General features: G+C 50.9%; 8 protein-coding genes across 8 annotated transcripts; 4 read left to right on the top strand and 4 right to left on the bottom strand.

Annotated features, from left to right (window-relative positions):
* Positions 1 to 750: 750 nt before the first annotated feature.
* Positions 751 to 1110, top strand: N7477_002654 (U6 snRNA-associated Sm-like protein LSm8; the record flags this gene model as incomplete). The annotated part of the gene is made up of 3 exons (XM_056964317.1): positions 751 to 775; positions 840 to 931; positions 979 to 1110. 3 exons carry the CDS (start codon positions 751 to 753, stop codon positions 1108 to 1110), a joined length of 249 nt encoding a protein of 82 aa, XP_056824270.1.
* A 1379-nt stretch (positions 1111 to 2489) lies between these two features.
* Positions 2490 to 3625, top strand: N7477_002653 (uncharacterized protein; the record flags this gene model as incomplete). Its single annotated transcript, XM_056964316.1, has 2 exons — positions 2490 to 3010; positions 3067 to 3625. 2 exons carry the CDS (start codon positions 2490 to 2492, stop codon positions 3623 to 3625), a joined length of 1080 nt encoding a protein of 359 aa, XP_056824269.1.
* A 1640-nt stretch (positions 3626 to 5265) lies between these two features.
* Positions 5266 to 6518, bottom strand: N7477_002652 (protein ERV29; the record flags this gene model as incomplete). The annotated part of the gene is made up of 5 exons (XM_056964315.1): positions 5266 to 5338; positions 5393 to 5457; positions 5515 to 6008; positions 6113 to 6225; positions 6352 to 6518. 5 exons carry the CDS (start codon positions 6516 to 6518, stop codon positions 5266 to 5268), a joined length of 912 nt encoding a protein of 303 aa, XP_056824268.1.
* Positions 6519 to 6986: 468 nt separating this feature from the next.
* Positions 6987 to 8130, bottom strand: N7477_002651 (uncharacterized protein; the record flags this gene model as incomplete). Its single annotated transcript, XM_056964314.1, is given in 2 exon segments — positions 6987 to 7685; positions 7702 to 8130. The coding sequence occupies 2 exon segments, from the start codon at positions 8128 to 8130 to the stop codon at positions 6987 to 6989; spliced, it is 1128 nt and encodes a 375-aa protein (XP_056824267.1).
* Positions 8131 to 9447: 1317 nt separating this feature from the next.
* Positions 9448 to 10984, top strand: N7477_002650 (putative nucleoside hydrolase; the record flags this gene model as incomplete). The annotated part of the gene is made up of 6 exons (XM_056964313.1): positions 9448 to 9480; positions 9533 to 9636; positions 9691 to 9860; positions 9911 to 9945; positions 10007 to 10300; positions 10355 to 10984. The coding sequence occupies 6 exons, from the start codon at positions 9448 to 9450 to the stop codon at positions 10982 to 10984; spliced, it is 1266 nt and encodes a 421-aa protein (XP_056824266.1).
* An 879-nt stretch (positions 10985 to 11863) lies between these two features.
* N7477_002649 (uncharacterized protein) lies at positions 11864 to 12330 on the top strand (the record flags this gene model as incomplete). Its single annotated transcript, XM_056964312.1, has 2 exons — positions 11864 to 12222; positions 12276 to 12330. 2 exons carry the CDS (start codon positions 11864 to 11866, stop codon positions 12328 to 12330), a joined length of 414 nt encoding a protein of 137 aa, XP_056824265.1.
* Positions 12331 to 13102: 772 nt separating this feature from the next.
* Positions 13103 to 15250, bottom strand: N7477_002648 (transient receptor potential ion channel family protein; the record flags this gene model as incomplete). The annotated part of the gene is made up of 3 exons (XM_056964311.1): positions 13103 to 14349; positions 14397 to 14816; positions 14872 to 15250. 3 exons carry the CDS (start codon positions 15248 to 15250, stop codon positions 13103 to 13105), a joined length of 2046 nt encoding a protein of 681 aa, XP_056824264.1.
* Positions 15251 to 16530: 1280 nt separating this feature from the next.
* Positions 16531 to 17093, bottom strand: N7477_002647 (uncharacterized protein; the record flags this gene model as incomplete). Its single annotated transcript, XM_056964310.1, has 4 exons — positions 16531 to 16669; positions 16719 to 16796; positions 16853 to 17038; positions 17089 to 17093. 4 exons carry the CDS (start codon positions 17091 to 17093, stop codon positions 16531 to 16533), a joined length of 408 nt encoding a protein of 135 aa, XP_056824263.1.
* Positions 17094 to 18152: the final 1059 nt, after the last annotated feature.

Below are 18152 nucleotides of genomic sequence, written 5' to 3'. Positions count from 1 at the left end.
GATCTAGTAGAAAATAGATTTCTGCAGTTGAGTATTGATTCTCCTGAAGTCCTCACATGCTATAATAATCTTCAGTGCATGTTTTTCACGACCTCCAACTGCAATCTTTTGCCCCTATTCGAAATGATCTTTCAAGAGTGTCGTTAAGCAAAGCATACATAGCTAGTTCCAACTACATTGATGTTCTACGAACCTTCTAAGCTCGCACGTGACCACGTCAATCAATGCAAACAACGGCAAAGACCTCGCGATAGTCGCCTGTCAATCCTCCATCAATTGAACTCTGCGCCTCGATTGGGCTTCTCCTGCCTTCATTCCTGCGAGATATCCGCCGCAAAATATCCGTTGCGACAAGCCTTGTGCACGGTTGACTTTGATCGGGCCTGTTGTCTGATCCAGCCTTCGCCAGTACGGAGGTGACTGCGGGACCTTGGATCGACTGCTTGATTCGCGCAGGAGAGCTTGTGCTCAGCACGCAGGCAAGTCATTCGCTTCGACAATCAATTCAGCTTGACGAAGCTATCTAGACCTGATCGTGTCTGCCATCTTGCGTCTCCACGCGATCTTGGTAACGCAGTCTTTGAACGACGATTGACCTGTGCGGGAAGTTAGGAGAGCTCGAGCTCTATTCGCATTGAGCATTCTCGACCTCTTCAGTTCATTCTATATCGCTTCAATTACATTGTCGTGTCTTCTTGGCTACAATTGAGCCCGATCCGTACCGGTGGTAAACACCTACAATCCTCCGCCATGTCGCTTCAACCATACATCAATAGTAAGCACCTTCCTTTTATCTGAACGTTTTCGATCCAGTGAACTAACCTCTTCCACCTTTATAGAGAGAGTTCTGATTCTCACCGTGGACGGTCGCACACTTTTGGGTACCCTGCTCTCGACCGACCAACTTACCAACCTTGTGCTCACCAACACCGTTGAGCGCATCATCCGCACCCCAATGATGATGAGCCTTCATCGCAGATTGAGCACGGGCTCTACCTGATCCGAGGAGATAATGTTGTCATCTGCGGCGAGGTCGACGAGAAGATCGACGGAGAGATTGACTGGAGCAAGGTCAAGGGCGAAGTGATCCGAGACACCAAGAATGCATGAGCGCATTCGGCATGAACATATACTTTGATTTGACAGAGCTGGCGTTGGTGGTCTGGGAAAAACACACATTTGCATACTATGAACCAATCAGACGAATGAGAGGGCCGATGTCTTGTCCAGCTCGGCAGTTGTGAGACGCTCCGACCCCAGCGGAATCTCATCGTCATCGCTTTCTATGGTCTACCGCCCCCCCCCCACCATCAGGCATCAGGCCCTCTTCTTTCTTCTTCGTTTTCTCTCTCTAGTTGCGAGTACAAGACTTGCGACGATGATTTGCCATGATGCACTGGTTGAGATATGCATGATGTGGCCTTGTCTTACCGCGAAAGTCAGCCTAGTCGTGTAGTGATCCGCGTTAGACGGCTTGTCCGTACGGCTTTCCAGGTCAGCGACACACTGACTGGTGATGGCTGACGGGGGTTGGGGGATAGGTCGGAGGAACATCCCTACGTTCTTGGGCGCTAGGCACAGAAAGGGAATCGACGGAATGTGGTTCTTACGAGGAACTTGCATGTACACCGTACCTTTTGTCAGACACATTGTGCATCATCTTCGAGGCTCATCAATCTACACATTATCTCTAATTGACCCCCCTGAGTGCTTTTTCTCATTCTTTTCATCTTAGACCCGTTTGCGGCATAGTCCACTCCACGCGGGACGGTGCCAAGCCTAGCCACGAAGAACGTCTGGGCATTCAGGGATAAAGGGGATGGGAATCTGATCAGACCGCGACCACATCCTGCAGTGGCGATGCAGTGGCGATGCAGCCCGATCAGATCACATTAGGGTAATGGTTGTTCGTGCATGGATCGTACACCGCGAGTTGTTGGGCCGTGCTGGTGCAAAAGGGTTTAGGTCGACATGTATCACATAGAGTCAGGCTTGATACTGTAGACAAGCGCCTAACGGGGGTTTAAATTGAACACTAGCCCCAGTAGCATCAGTCGCACTCCGCAAGCAGTTTAAGTCGAGACGAGAGAGGGGCACAGGCAGAAATTCCTGGCAACCAATAATCAGCTAAATTGGCCGAGGTGACACTTCCCGCCCCATTCCCCTCCCCTGATTTGGGTCTCCCCTTACACCTCCACACCATTCTCCCTCTTGTCTCTTTTTCTCTGTACCTCATCACTCATTTCCCTCGCTGGTCGTCGGGTTCTTCATCTTTACTCCCACGACTGCCGAGTCCTTCCGCCACCAGCCCCCCCCACCCTGACCCGTCCCTCGCCCTTCATGTGGACTCCAGTGTCTCGAACTACACCAATACTGGGTCAGATTTCACAAGTCACCCGGGCTCATTGCCCGTCGTGAGCGTATCTCTGGATCAATCCCTTTCGAGGAACATCCTTACTGATAGCAGGAAATCTGCCAACCCCCACGCGATGTGGCTTTACAGGGGCGCACAGTCGGCGGTCTTCTACTACGCCACTTGTACACCATGTGCGGAGAGCAGCGATCGTAGGAAGCGCAGGAAGGAAGCAGCACGAACACAGCGAGAGAAGGAGAAGGCAAAAGCGGACCAGGAACTCGTCACCGACCAACCTCGCCCATTTGCCCAGCCAACCCCATTCAGCACCAATGAAGGGTGGCGTGAAGAGATACTTCTGGGCCCTGGACCTCCGGCCCGTCGAGGAGGAAAGAGTTACAATGTACGCACCAACAGCTGGACCACGGAGAATACCGACCACGGCTCACAATTGAAGGACAAAACTGGCCGCCTTATGCACCCGCTTAATGAGCGATGGAAATCTATGCGATACCAGCGCGAGGATGAGCCGCTTTGGGGTCAGGAAGTACGCGGGTCGTCAATTGGCTTCTCTGGTCGCGGGCGTGCCGATCCCAACGAACCCTCGAAATATTACACCGCACGAGTGCCCCTGTCAACGATCTGCATCCGCCGATCGTAAGTGGGCCGTCCAGTCGCGCCGAGACTCGCTGGATGCTGCAACCTCCCCCCAGCGCGAAAGTCATGGCAGGAAAGCAACATTTCGACGAATCTCCATGCGATAGTCTTGGCGGATTCTTCGGTGATCGCACGTCTCGTGCTGCTCGAGACGCTGATCGTGAGGAATACGATACTACCAGACTCAGCAGGATCAGCACAGGATCTACTGATGAGGCCTTCGATCAAGAGGTCATGCAAGAGAAACTGCCGAGACGGCCCTCTGCTACTCAAGTGCGTCGACGCTCCGATAGCGTCGGCTCGGACGACTTCGACCACATTCGTGATTCTCGATCCGACTCATTGTTCTCCATCGCCAACACTGATGATCAGTCCTACAGCACATCTTGGAAGTATCCCGATACTCCTACAACGCGGCCGGTCTCGAAGTCCACAGAAATGAGCGAGAAGGTGACATCTCGCCCACAAATTTCCAAGACCCTTTCCACCTTGCAACGGGAACCTAAGCCAAAGCTTCACCTGCTGCAATTGGAGATCAACGACGAGCCCCGCGACGAAGTCCGCTTGGGCGAGCTAGAACGCATTCGCCCCTGGCGCTGGAGCATGGACATCTAACTGCTCTCCCTCAACCTCAACCTCAACCTCAATCTCAACCTTGCACCCATCCCAACCTTTAACCTCAGCTTCAACTCCAACCCCACCAATCTACACATCACATCGACTCCTCCTGTCTCGCCTTGCATCCTATTCTTTGATCTTGATTAACCGGCGTTTGGACCAAAAGAGCCAGCATTTTTTCCTTTTTTTTTTTTCTACTCTCGCCCATGCGAATTATCTCCCTGTGGGACCGAAAGTGCATGGCTGGACCAGCGCAACTGAACAGCAAACGATGAACAAAAGCCATGCTTGGCTTCAAGGCTTCAACGCAAGACGACGCAAGATACTGCGTTCCAGCGACAAATCTTACCACCTACACCATTCATTCCTATCGGCTTTCGTCAGATACACACTGCCTGCTAGGCGTCCCAGTATTTTTTCTCTTTTCTTGTTTTCTATTCCTAACATTCCTTCTCAGCCACCCTCTTTGCCATTCCTAGAACCCCCTTTTCTTGTATCATAATCACTTCCTCGTTCCGTTTGCATACATAGCGTTTACATAGCATGATGAAACTTTGGAAAACTTGAAATTCGCATCTATTTCCTTCCCTAAATACTAAACTCTATTAATTTATATATACCGAATGACTACTCCATTGGCAGATGTGATGTACAGGTTTCCCTTGTCTTAAATTCCTCAAACGCCGAATCCACTAGATCGCGTTCCGCGCCCCTCACGTGCCTGGTTTAGTTCGCTTCACAGCGGTATAGCGTGTTTCGCAAAACCAGAATTGGACACAAGATGAAACCGCGTCTCTAAATTTGAATCTCGGTAACTGCAATGTTAACCCGAACATCAACTATTTGCTGGAATGTTCACGAGTGATACAGCTCGCTGTTTTTGAGAAAGTGTGGTGTCCACCTCACTCCTGGCTGCATACCTGAATATATAGAATGTCTAAGAAACTAGTTCAGAACATAACAAGATCGCATCTCGGTATTTTCCGAGACTCAAATTTCCGGTGAAGGTGAAAAATATACATTCACATTGTACTATCGCAAGATTCAAGTTGACTATGGTAGATATGCGCGTAAGAACGTCCTGACTTAGCATAATGCTGACTGCAGGGGTGCAGAGGTTCCTAGTGCCTGGTAAACTCTCTCCACTACTCTAAACAAAAGTCTAACGGCACAACACGTCAGGAAACGGATGTAATAGAAAATTGAACTCATGGCTTCAATGCAACTGTTATTCGTGATAGATTCGATATTGATCCATATTTGAAATCATGCGTGCAGGGACATGTCTTGTTTTTTTTGCTGAAAAAGGGAAAGAAGAAAGATCAACTTGAGTGCGGCCAAGGACGGGAGTATTCCGCTCGCGTGAGGATTGGAGGTAGTGCAAACAGGCAATATTGAAGTGAAGACATGGGCTGAGACAACAATGTGGTGATGGTTTCTTGATATGCACTCTCGAACCATACAAGACGGATACGCTGCGAACCTCTCCGATGGTCGGAACTCTTGAAGTAGGTGCTATAGAGAGGGAGCCCCAGGCGCCGCTCTCCTTCTGGTAGCTAGATTCTCTGTCGGTTGCGAATTGCGAGAGTGCACTGGAATATATAGAGAGGAGCGAATCGTCTGTTTTCTACCCCAAACTAGTAGACCTTCTTCTTCTCGTCCATGCTCAGTTGGCCAGGGCCCATGTTGACCAGGAGAAGGAGACCGCCGCTGCGATACAAATTAGAATGTTGAAGTGACTGGAAAAGTATGGGGAACACGTACACAATCGACAGAATCTGGAAAAAGTCGTACTTGGCAAAGTCCTTGTGAGGGTGGTGGGGATGCAGCTAAAGTCCATAGTCAGTCAAGTGAACGCGCGTGTTATCACCAAAATCCAAACTTACCGTCCAGAAGTTGTTGACCAGCACATTGAACACGCTCAAAAGCACCACAAGAATGATGGCGCTCCACTTGGCCTTGAAGCCAACAACGACCATAACACAAGCCATGAGACCGAATCCGCTGACAATGACGCGCCAGAAGCTCCACTCACCAGAGAAGACGAATCCGATGAACAGGAAAATCAACAGAACGCGACCGGCGAACTGCACATACATCTTGCGATCCTTCTCGTCGAGCTGGGGCAGACCCGCGGGAACGAACTTCTTGCGCACCCACGAGTCAGAGATGACCATAAGTAGACCACCGACAACACTCAGGTTGCGCAAGAAGAAGTTCAGATCAAAGATGAGTCCATATCCGAGGCCCTGGGAGATAACAACGCCTAGCAAACCAGCCACGGCAAACTCGGTGCGTTTGCGGGCGATCACCATAACAGAACAGACGGACATAGCGATAACATTGACGATCAAGAACATGTGAGTGATTCCCCACGGAACTAAATCCAACAATATATCGTTAAAATTGAGCTGCGAAGAAACAGGCACGTGTGCGACCCTCAGGGTCGAGTGCGGGTCAGGGTCCAGTCGGGGTAGAGCTTACTTTTCCGGAAGTCACGAAGGTAGAGGAGCTGGTCGCTCCATTGTGTGAGAATGCGCAGCGAGTCCTCGAGGAAGGTTACTACGATCAGGAAACGACCGATCGCGGGCAGGTACCTGGAAAAAGTGAACACGGTGTCAGTGCATGCCTCGAGATCCCTTGTTTGGGAAAGCTTGGAGCTCGCCCAGTCGAGCAGAAGCTCCCACGGAGCAGTGGTTCATGGGGTGAGGTGGTGAACATACGGCTTCACTGGGTCGGCTAGGGTGTCCAGCCAGTCCTCGATCTTGCTAGTCTGTTCGCGGATGGCGTCGAGTGGGCTGGGGTCGCTGGTGGCATCGGCGCTGCCGGGTCCACCGAACGGGTTCTGGTGGCCGAGGTTGTAGCCCGCAGTGCCACGGATCTGGGCCATGGCGAAACAGAGGGGAAAGGAAAAGATATAGAGGTTGAGTGAAGAGGAAGTTGGGAATTGAAGGAGTGTAAACAGTAAAGGTAGCTAAAGGTAGTCAAGGTGGAGCCTGTATACACAAAGGTGTCTCTCTTCAGGCCACGCTGCCCGGAACTTGGCGCTAGCCCGTTTTGAGTAACTATGTGACGTCGTACACAAACAAGACGATCTACTCGACCTACGATCTCCCTTGACTTGTCCCTAGGAATGATTTGATTGTGATACATGCGCAAGTACAGCTCCATGGTGCTTTTGGTTCTTCAACACTCCACAATCTGTGCGAGCAACCCTGCTTCTCGCGAGGAGAGGGTGCTGGTATTATGCGACACACCCGAAACGCCAAAAGAAATCAAGACAATCAGTAATAAATACAAGTCGAGGTGAAGAGAGAAACGGCATCCAGACGGGGAAGGTGGAAGCTGTAGGAGGAAATCAAGCAGTCCAGTCCGAGTCCAGCGGGTGGCCCTTCTCGCGAGAGCGCAGAATGTCGGGAATGTAGGTCGGCGTCACGGTTACGCGAGGCTCGGGAGCAGCCATAGAAGCCACAGGGGCAGGCTGAGACTCGGAGGCACTAGTCTCGCTTTCGTCGGCCTTGCCACCCTTCTTCTTGGTCTTCTTGCTGGGGACAGTGGTCCACTCGTCGTCAACCTGGGAGCCCGAGGCGCCCAGAATGCGCATCTGCTCTTCCTCCGAAGGGAGGTTCTGGGACCACTTCTTCTGGGGAGCGCCCGCGGAGGGCTCAAAGGTGTCGAGAAGCTGCGGGGCGGCAACGGGAGCAGCCGCAGGAGGCTGCGAAGCACCGTTGGTCTTGGGTGCAGCCTTGGTCTGCCAGGCGTTACTGGTAGGGGCCTGTGAGCGAGCAGTCTCGCGACGCTCGGACTCGCGAGCGGTGTGCAGCTGTTTCTCAAGCAGCTTCCGGCGCTCGGCCTCGGCCTCCTGAACCTGCTCCTTCCGCGCCTCGTTCTTGAGACGCTGCTGGCGCTGCTTCTTGGTCTCCACCTGCTTGAAGGACTGCACCTTTTGCTTCTTAGGCTCACTCTCCATGTTGCCAGTCACGCGGAGCACCGAAGCTCCGGCGGCGGGGGCCTCCAGCATGTCGGACACGTAGCCGGCCGAGGAGGCGGCGTTCACCTGGGGGGGAGGGAACGGAGGAGAGGTCATCGTCGGCCTCAGCACCGGTGGTAGAGGAAGCGTGGGATCCACTCTCGAGCTGAGTAGCCTTCTTTTGCTTCTTCTTCTGGCTCTTGGCGGAGGGGGCGGCGGGCAGAGGAGTGCCATTTTTCATGGCGGCCATGCGACGGGCCATCTCCTTGTGGTCGACATCCTCGTCCGGCTGCTCATCCTCGGTGGTCGGGGGAGAAATCACAGTCTTCACCTCGGACTTCTTGGCCGGCTCGGCAGCCTTGGGCTTCCGTGCCTTTTGCTTCTTGGCCGGCGCAACAACGGCCTCGGTCTTCTCGACCGCGGTACGGATGGCGGTTTTGGCCTTCGGGGCTTGGCCGTTGGTGTAGTACCAGCCAAGACCACCGGCCACAACGAGCAGGATGGCCCAGCTGAGATAGGGATTCATGGTCATATTGACTATGGGTATATCAGCAACCTTACTCTTCATCCACCTGTTTCGGATCGAGAACATACTGTCGAAACGTGGCCTCCGCAACGAGGAAGGCGTAGCGATCACTCTGTTCCACCAGTCACGGGTTCAATGCGAAGTAGGACAATTGCGCACACGGACCAGAGTCTGGGCACGCGCAACCGTAAACCGAAGAGGTGGTACACGGGAGGCGAAGAGCAAGGTTGTTGGGGGGTGAAAAGCTTCAGGTCAGAGCCAGTGTGAAAGATTATCCGGGATTGAAATTGCTTTGACCGTTTACGATGCGGCGACTGTTCTTTCGCCGGCGTCCAAGACGAACGAATTCGCGGCAGGAAATAGGGAGGTGTCGTTGCGACGTCGGCTGGCAAGAAGATTGCGCTTGGACGTGGGAGGTCGTGAAGAAACGGCCAAAAGGAGTCAATGCTCAGCGATGAGCACGCCGTGCAGAAAAGAAAAAGGACAGTGGCCTCGAAAAGGAACGTCAAGCCAAGGAGAGACGAGAAGAAGGAAGAGCCAGAAAAGGACACGCTGAGGATCCGAGGGGGCTCCGGTACGGTACCGACCACGTATTACTCCGTACTGGGGTGCACGGCCACACTGTGCACCAGATTTACCGTGTGTTTTTCTTCGTTTCCTTAATGTTTTGCATACTCTCTTTTATGATTTCCTGGAAGAAATAGTGTTCAGGTGCAAGCGACTCATTGATTGTAGCTCCAAACAAGCCCCCTATCCATTATGTCGTTGCCCTTGTGGTTCTCCCCCCCCTTAAATACCACAGTGGTAATACTAAGCCCAGACTCTTGAGCCAAAAGCTGGAGGAGCTACACAAATGGGGGGAAGCGCGAACAGGCCACGTCTCCATCCTGTCTCAATTCCCCGTCGACTATATCTACGCGGCCACGGATGTGTGATTCGTTGCAAGCACCTTCCGGACATCCTGGGCATCCTGGGCGTGTCTTACCTTTTGCTTTAATGATGAATCGCGTCGATCCGGCAGGGAATCTAATTATCCCTTGCAGGCGCCCTCGCGCCCGCCACGAGGAGTCGGGATGGAAATGCCGAGATGCATCTACGCGTATCCCCGGTGCACGGATATCCAAATTACCGGGGTGTAGAAAAGCAAAGAATGACGATCTATAGAGCTGAGTTGTGTACTGGTCAAAAGTCGAGAGATGATGTGGCCCCGTATGGTGCCTGAGGTATAAATCGAGATTAGTGATAGCAGATTACTGATGGCGCTCCTCACAGGGGAAAGTTTGTACTCGATAAGCTCCCCCACCTTCATATCACCTCCCCGCCATGGCAAACAAGATCATTCTTGATACCGACCCCGTAGGTCATCTTCCGTGATAGACGAATGGCGTATTAATCACATGCGAACAAGGGTATCGATGACATCCTTGCTCTTCTCCTGGCCTTGTCCGCCAAGCCGGAGGAGGTCGAACTCTTGCTCGTCTCGTTGACTTTTGGCAACATCGAGGTCAAAAAGTGGGTTCCGAGCCCATGAAAGCTAATTGAGTCTGTGCTTACAGGTGCTATTAGCTGTCTGCGCAATGCAGTTTCCATGTTCCATATCTTGGAGCGCGAGATCGAGTGGCGTCGCCAGAACGGTCGTCCTGAAGGCTTCGGCGCCCTCCGTGCTTGCCGGCCAGTTGTTGCTGTAGGCGCCGAAGATCCTCTAGAGGACCAGAAAATGTTGGCTGATTACTTCCGTATGTCGACCTGCCTTGGCGCCATGTACCTTCTAACACTCACCCCACAGATGGCACTGACGGCCTCGGAGGCATTCACGCCAGCGTATGTTACTCGCTGCCTAATTTCTAGATCAACAAACCACCTAGCTAACTATTTCTTATAGCACCCGCATCTTACACCTAGCCAAGCTTGGGAGCATCTGTTCGACCCAGCCACTGATCCCGATGGTATCGAGAGTGTCCAGACGGGGACCAGCCCTCAATTGTTCATTCCTTCGAAGCTTCCTGCCCACAAGGAGATCCTTCGGGTACTGCGCGAGAACGACCCAGATACCGTGACTCTGGTGGCCGTCGGACCCCTTACAAACCTGGCGCTGGCATCTGCAGAAGACCCTGAGGCTTTTCTCCGCGTGAAGGAAGTGGTCGTCATGGGCGGCACTATCTACCAGCCCGGTAACGTGAGTACAGGACAATAGTCCCTATCGAAAGCTCAAATTGACCAAATCCATCAGGTCACTCCAGTCGGCGAGTTCAATGCATATGCAGATGCCTTTGCCGCTGCCCGGGTGTTCGCCCTCACATCACCCAACCCCAACTCCACTCTGCCACCCACTCAGAGCCCTGTGCTCCCACCGTACCCTAAGAAGCTGAGTCGCCAATTGACTCTGCGGCTGTTCCCGCTAGATATTACCCTGCGTCACAATATCTCTAGAGGCGAGTTCCGCAAGGCCGTGACCCCACTGCTTGAGTCTGGCTCTCCGCTGGCTGAATGGGTCGATGCCTTCATGGGCCACACTTTCCGTACCTTGGAGAGACTTCATCGTGGCCACGTTGGTGATGACGCTCAGCTGAGTCTTCACGACCCCGTCTGTGTTTGGTATGCCCTGACATCCACGGACCCCAAGTGGGCTGCCTCGTCTACTTCGCCCGAAGATATTCGTGTCGAGACGACGGGTCAATGGACTCGTGGTATGTGTGTGATTGATCGTCGCAATCGCCACAAGATTGACGGTGATGAGGAGAGCTCGAGTGATCACGGCCTTTGGCTGAGTGCCAGGGCCGGCAATCGTATCTTGCGCATGGATGAGTCACCTGCCGAGAAGAATTTTGGTCAGATCATGATGCAGAGATTGTTTTCTTGAATATCATGAGTCTCTCGAAAGTATATAACATTGTTGTATAGATTATGCAAACTAGTAGAGAAATAGAACATGAATCCTATCAAAGCCAGAAATCGCTAGTCTGGTGCCTCTCATCGGGAAGGCATGCACGCACTGATAGGAAGCAAGGGCTGAATTTAGAATCAGAACGTAGAGGAACGAGAGGGGTTCGATCCACAATTCGATTCTGGAGCTGAAACGCGTCGAGAGAAGCTTCGGGGCGCCATTCTTGTCGTGTGGGGAGGCGGATGTAGTTAACGCCACCCCGTCATTTAGAAGGGCCTCTCCCAGGGATGTGAGTTTTCTCCGAAATTGAGCAAGGCCAAGCTTATTTTTTACCCATACCTGTTTTCTTGCAACTGGCATGATACATACATCCATATACGCGCTCTGGAATGTAAGGCCAACAAAGTAGGTTGACATCCGATACACCATTAACGTTGTGGTACACAGGTTAAAGTGGTGATATTTACTACCTATGAGTACTCAATTGGTCTCTTCCCAGAATGACTGGCTACATCTCGTCACTACCGACTCCGTTTAATACAGTCTGAAGTCCGTCAATGACAGATGATGGACGCCCTCGCGCCACCCCCAGGAATGTGGAATGCCGGAGCGTGGAGATCGAACGTGCCGCTCACCATACATTTACCTATTGTAACATTTGTACAATCCAGGAGGCTGTCAAAAAGGGCCGGAAGTTTTCAAACCAGCCACCAAGAATTAACGTTCGCCAGGGAGTCATACATATAAAGCGATCATCCCACAGTGGACCCCAATTATTCCACTCGCGACTCTCATCCTGTCAAGGCCTACATCCTAACCTCAGATCTACCGATCATCAATCTACTCCACATCACCATGCAGCTTACAAATTTGGTCGGCCTCTGTGTCGTTGCCCTAGCTGGCTCTGCTGCCGCTATGCCCTATCTGTCTGGCCCATACCACGGTGCTCGCATCGCGGTCCAGGTTCCCACCAACGCAACTGGTGCCGACAATGCTACCACCACTGGCACCGTTGGCAGGACATCCTTGACTACGGGCTTGGCCACGATCAGGAAGGGTACCATTACGGATAGCCGTCAGCAGATTCACTCCAAGAATGTCCCGAAAGTGAAGCATGTGCCCAACCATATCAAGCACATCAACCACTGCAATGAGTTGTGTTCCTTGCAATCTCAAACATGCACCATTGCCATGCCTGAAGATGACAAGTACTGGTAAGTACTATCTAGAGCCTTGGAAGAGAGATCACATTGACTGAGTATAATAGTTGGCAAGAATATTTGCACTGCAAGGCTAATTGCGTGCCGAGCGACTTCGAGTGATTAGGGGAAGAGAAGTAAATATATTATCTTCTTGAAAGATCTTTGGTGCATGGGGGGTTTGGATTTAGATACCTGCAAATCAGCGAATTTTTGTTTCTTTTTGCCCAGTTAGTGATGAGCTCAGAAATGATTGCTCAAAGAATCATAATATAATCTGCTTGATTTCATTTGTGACCATTTGTGATCATTTGTGAGCTAATCCGCGTAGCTTTCATTACTTTTTCAAGATATTGTCTAGTGAATCTACATGCCTTTCATGACTTTCGCGAACAGACACAAAAAGCATCTACTGAGGAACTTCGCGTGCGAGCTGAGTGACCGCAATGGCAGTGATCGCCGCATCATTTTTCCTTCAAAAGCGACAACACACAACAATATCAGCATCCACGCTCTTCAATCCATTACCAGGTAGCTTTTGGAAACTCTGAAGAGTTCTCAAGACCCTCATATGTAAGCAAGTGTAAGATGTCCGAGCCAGCTTGGAAGTGATTGATTAGGCTGATTCAATCACATGGTTGTGGCTAAATTGATCTCCTTCGAGACCCGCATGATAAGGCTGACTTGGAAGGTTGGGCTAAGTGTAACTTCATTGAAAGGCTTTCCATATCACGAAGATAGAGGTGTACTATACCTTTTATTCTTGCGTCAATCTCAATAATTATCTGTTAATACCCTTCTTCATTGGGGAAATAGAAACTTCATTTTTGAAATGTCCGAGACAATATTTACAAGAAAGTTAAAGTTGATAATATACATGACTTTCACGCCCTGTTTAGCCTGGAGATCGCGGAGACCTTCGCCCCCGGTTGTCCGGACTACCAGGGATCAGCGGCAACGTCGGTTCCATGAAGTTATCCAAGGACCTCGGCGTGGGGCTCCTTTCGCTGAAAACAGGTGGCGCATCTTCGGCGCGCTGTGATCTTGATGGCTGCCAGTGAGCGCCCAGTTCCTCGTTCGATCTGGCATGTTCCGACTCATCAATTCTCCACCGGGAAGAGACAGGACTGATATCCCCCCTGGAGATCTTCTCTAATGGCATGAGCTCAGTCTCCATTCTATCCTCGGGCTGTTGAAAGGTGGAGAGATTGTCGGAGAGGCGCTTATAGTTGATGGATTCCGTGACTGCAAAGGCCCGGTAAAGGCCGATCAACAGCCACACCAGCAGGACGAGGGTAAATATGGCACCAAAGAGGAACCAGACGACGCTCATGATGGCAGCGACCATGAGGGATTGATTGAAGACGTTGGAGAAGACGAGGAGGAAAATTGCGTTGAGAAAATTTAGCACGCAGGCTGTAATGGCAAACCCGTTTGCCTTTTTGTCCATGTAGGGTCGCACTATCGCTGTTACGGCCAGCATGCCTGCTTCCAGGATAACAAGCACAATGGATTGTGCCACCCAGTTTGACTGGCTGAATGCAATGACCATGCCCCGAATGGCGGCGTGGACTATGAGTGGGATCATGAACCAAGAGGCCTGCGCTCGGTAGTTGATATACAAGAAACCCCACTTGGTCATACAGACAGGGTCGGAATAGAGCGTGTAATCTGGGCTGCCGCCCAGGAACCGAGATGCTTTACCGCGTTGGAAGACTTTGAATCCCGCGAAGGAGAGGACGCCAGTCATTGCAAGCCACATACTGATTCCGCAGATAATTTCGGCAGAAGAGTCTCTGTGAACGATTTCCCACAGACAGAGAACACTCATCTGCGGGTATCCCAAGGATACTATTCGATAAATTGTACCGCGTATCAAGGTTATCCGTTCCGTGCAAGCGCCGGCCGCGCGGTTCAACTTAGCGTTGTTCACATTCTTAGCGATCGCGGGCAGGCCGAAACTGAGGAGTAAGATAAGAACGATTAAGCAAAGGGCGACGAAATAAAAAACGATGTAGGATGTCATGAATATATCAGTCGTTTCAATGTTGACCCGATAACCCACGCGCTCGATCCCTCGGACGGTCTTTTCGGTTCCGTTGACAGTCGCATCGGTGATTCGGGAATGAGTCGATGTAGGCCCTCTGTTGATCGCTTCGCTAGGTAGACTGATTCCTTGCCAGACTCACTCAACAAGGTCGACGCTGTGCCGCCGGTAGCCCGCAAGAACCACGTGCAAATGGTCTGCAGGAATTCGGCATGAACGATGCCCATGGTCCATTGGAACATTTGGGTCCAAGATTGGGCCATCGGTGGGAACTCCACCGCAGCCATGCCAAGAATTGCCTGGCTCTGCATGAAGTTCAAGAATAGAAGAGTTCGGAAGTTGAGATGTGTGGTGTTGGTCGAGTGGCCTGAAATTGAAAGAAACACGGACGTTATTATGCATACACCGGTGATGATCGCAAGTACCCAGGCGACAGCTCCTTGGTCGACTGTTTTGCCATTGGAGATTCGCGTTTCAATGCAGGAGATTTGCTCGGATGTGCCATTGGACACCATCTTGACGCGAACGAGAGCGTCGATATCGGGAAAGGTGTACGTGATGTCTAAAGAAACAGCAAGCATGAGCAATTGTACTTTAGCAAAGTAGACACTACTCACTCGGTAATTGAGTGACAAGATCACTGGACATCGAGAATGTGGCTGTCTCAATTTGCAAGTCCGTGAGGCTTAAGGGACAGATCCCTGAAACCGTTGGAAGTGTACATGGGTCGATCGTTGTGTTGACTGCACTGTATCCGTATACCAGCACTTCCACATCGAAGAGCACATAGCCGGAGTAGTTGATTGTGCCATCGAAGCTGAGCGTAACACTGCTCGTTGACGGCGTGAAGACGATACTGAAATAATTGATGCCGATGACCCCATTTTCGGAACAGGGGACAAGGGAAGTCGCTTCGAGAAGGTGCTCAGCGCATACTGGCTGAATGAGATGGCAAGCACTGAGTATCCCGCCGATCAGCCAGGATACGAGCTTCATGACACGCAAGGGGAGCTCTCGAAGCGGAGAGAGGGTTGGTCAAATCGGCGAGGAACCGGGTGACTGAAGAAGTATCTTTGGACCCAAGTTAGGAGGAACCCTCTTCCGAGATATCATTCACCCAGGGCGCGCATGTTACTGGTTGCTTCAATTGTGAATAGAGGAGCAGAATTGTTTGCAAACACTCATCCCATATCAGGGGCTTCATTGGATCATCTAGGCAAACATTTTCTTTGCACAGCCCAATCGGTGACCCACACTATCTCCGAGCTTACACGCGGCCCGTTTAGGCCTAACCCGAAATATACTACCGTAACACGTACACTGTGTACATTATTTTTGACACCATTCCCAATTGAGATGGAACAGAAAATTAGTGCATTTGGATGAATCACAGGTGTTATAGCTCTGCTATGACTTTTCTGTGTAGATTCTTGCTGAGCCTAACCACATACCATCAGCCAAGCTCAGCGCTCCCCCATTCCGACGACGCCACTGCTTGGCTTTGACCAGGGGACGTTGCATTTTCCCGGGCTGTGCTTGGTATACTGTAGTACTCGTCCAGGTCCATGCCATCAGCGGGTTCTTCTTGGTGGCTCAACTCGAGTGCTCGCACAATTTCCGTACAACCCATCGCACTGTATTTTTTTAAGTGGTCCTTCATGCAACGCATCACAACCTCCATGGAAGAGACACTGCCTGATAGAGGCAATAGGAGGGTTTGTCGCGCGCCTATCGTATGTGGTAGATGATTGGAGTACCGGAGCACACTCGACGCTCCATATGCTTTGATTATTAACGGGCTGTCTTAGGAAGATTGTCTCTGTACGAGCCACTTTCTTTGCCATGCCTCTTGAGCTTGCTCAGAGAATTAAATAGCATAGCAATTAGTTCACTGCTTGTCCATGGGTGGTTGTGCTGCAGTTTGATTGTCCCACGATAAGGATCGCCTTGTGTGATTTGGCCCTGTTTGTTCCTATCTTCGAATCGGTCCTCCCATGTGCGTCTAGATCGTCAAATCAGGTCAGCCTTGTGCATTCTTGGCAAATGATTAGAAATTCGATTCGTGCTCATTAGAGAGTCTCAATCAGGTTAAATTCACCTGAGAAGCAAAGCAAATTAGTTTGAGCCAACAGTTGTACAATACGACTTCAAGAGATCCAGTAGAACCCACTTATTTTCTAGGTAGGAACCAAACCCTCGAGTTGCATAGCACTTTTGACGAAGAGCAGCGAATAATGATTTATCTGATGCTCACTAACTGCAACAGTGCTGACCTTTCATAACTCCCATTTCTCCGGGCGAGAACGCCAATCCCTCTCGTCGGGTCGCTTAGCCAGCTTGTACGCGACATAACGGGTGTCTGACCATTGAAGTTTATCACGGATTGGCCATCCTCTTCGAAGCCTCGAAATGCGACTGAAATCATTAGTAAGTAGTCCCAAATTGTGTAGACTCCTTGACGTACACATTGCCAGTGGACTGATCATATATAAGTTTCGAGATTCTCGACTCCTGTGGTTTTACACCGCAACGCAGCATCTCTCTGTTGATTGTATTAGCATTTCATCTGTCTACTATCTTGGGTTTGCGTAAACTGACTCAAAGGCAACACGAAACTTGGCACGGATATCCTCTCGTACAAGGGGATCCAAACTCCAGAAAAATTCCTCTGTAAGAGGCTCCCCAGGCACCTTTTCCCATACCAGGTATTTGACATAGCCACCAGGAACGAGATCATGTTCCCTTTGCGTTTTTTCAGAGTAACCAAGAAAACGTGGAACAGAGCTACAGCCTTGACTCATCAATGACCTAAACGCTTCTAGTTCACCACATACCTCATGAGGTTGGATTTATTGGGCTAGTGTAGCCAGATCAGCGTCCTCCGTCCTAGTGATAGGAATCTGATAATATATTCGCATGAATGCTATCTGCGTCGGGTCCCCCTCTAGGTGGCACAGAAATTTGCCAACTGTCATAGGAGAACCAACGCCCATGTCGACATCTTTCTGGGTGAGATGAACAGCCCTCTCCGAGAGTTTTTCTGTGATGATCCATGAGCGGCTGATCCCTCGCGAGGGCGAACCAGAGAAGGAAAGGGTAGGGGCTGTAGCGGAGGAGGCCATAGTAAGTGAGGCCGGACGGAAGACCAAAGGAGGTGGCCCCGCAGAGGGAGAGATGGCGGAGAAAGAGACAGCAGGCGGCTATTTTAGGAGATCGAAGTCATCAATGGTAGTGATCCTAGTCCCCACCAGGCGGCGGAGATATCGGGCATCGAAGTCACTCTGTCTGGAAGGAAGTGTCATGATGATTCTTGCGAGCAGGTACCTCTAGCGATATGTGAACGAATGTAGTACGGGCTGGCTTGAATTATGGGCAGTTTCAGCCTACGAATCGGACTTGGGTGAGGGGACGCGAAAGGGAAAATAGAGAGCAATGAATAGCTATATCAATTTCACGCGAGCGGAGCGCCAAGCTTTAGGAAGTACAGGGTGACCAAGAAATAAATGTAGGTCTCCACGATTATTCTGCTGGCAGTTTGTAAATAACCAATATATTAAGTTTATGTAAACACCACTTATTGTGAGCCAACGCTGTAGAATAAAGGTACTGATTTCGTCATATATACTAATTTCGTAAGGCGGTATATTATCATGAGAGGAAGGCGGTGAGAAAACCTACATTTATTCCTTGGTCACCCTGTAGTATGATTTACAGGGTTAGTCCTGTTTGGGTATAGAAGAACTTTTCAACACACAACCCCACAACTTGGCCTAGTGAGATGCTATCGTAGCAAGTGCGTGTAACCGCCTGCTAAACCTAGAACACAGCAGCTGCCGAGCCACCCGACGGATGATATGGGACCAGATATTGGGTGTGCTTTCTCTGTTTGTGGTGATGA

The sequence above is a fragment of the Penicillium maclennaniae genome (assembly GCF_028827695.1).
Source record: "Penicillium maclennaniae strain IBT 15551 chromosome Unknown utg000003l:1.0-5670915.0:1.0-5674809.0, whole genome shotgun sequence".
NCBI classification, from domain to species: domain Eukaryota; kingdom Fungi; phylum Ascomycota; class Eurotiomycetes; order Eurotiales; family Aspergillaceae; genus Penicillium; species Penicillium maclennaniae.
The sequence above is the reverse complement of the archived record's forward strand: the minus strand, read 5'-3'. Positions and strand labels throughout refer to the sequence as shown.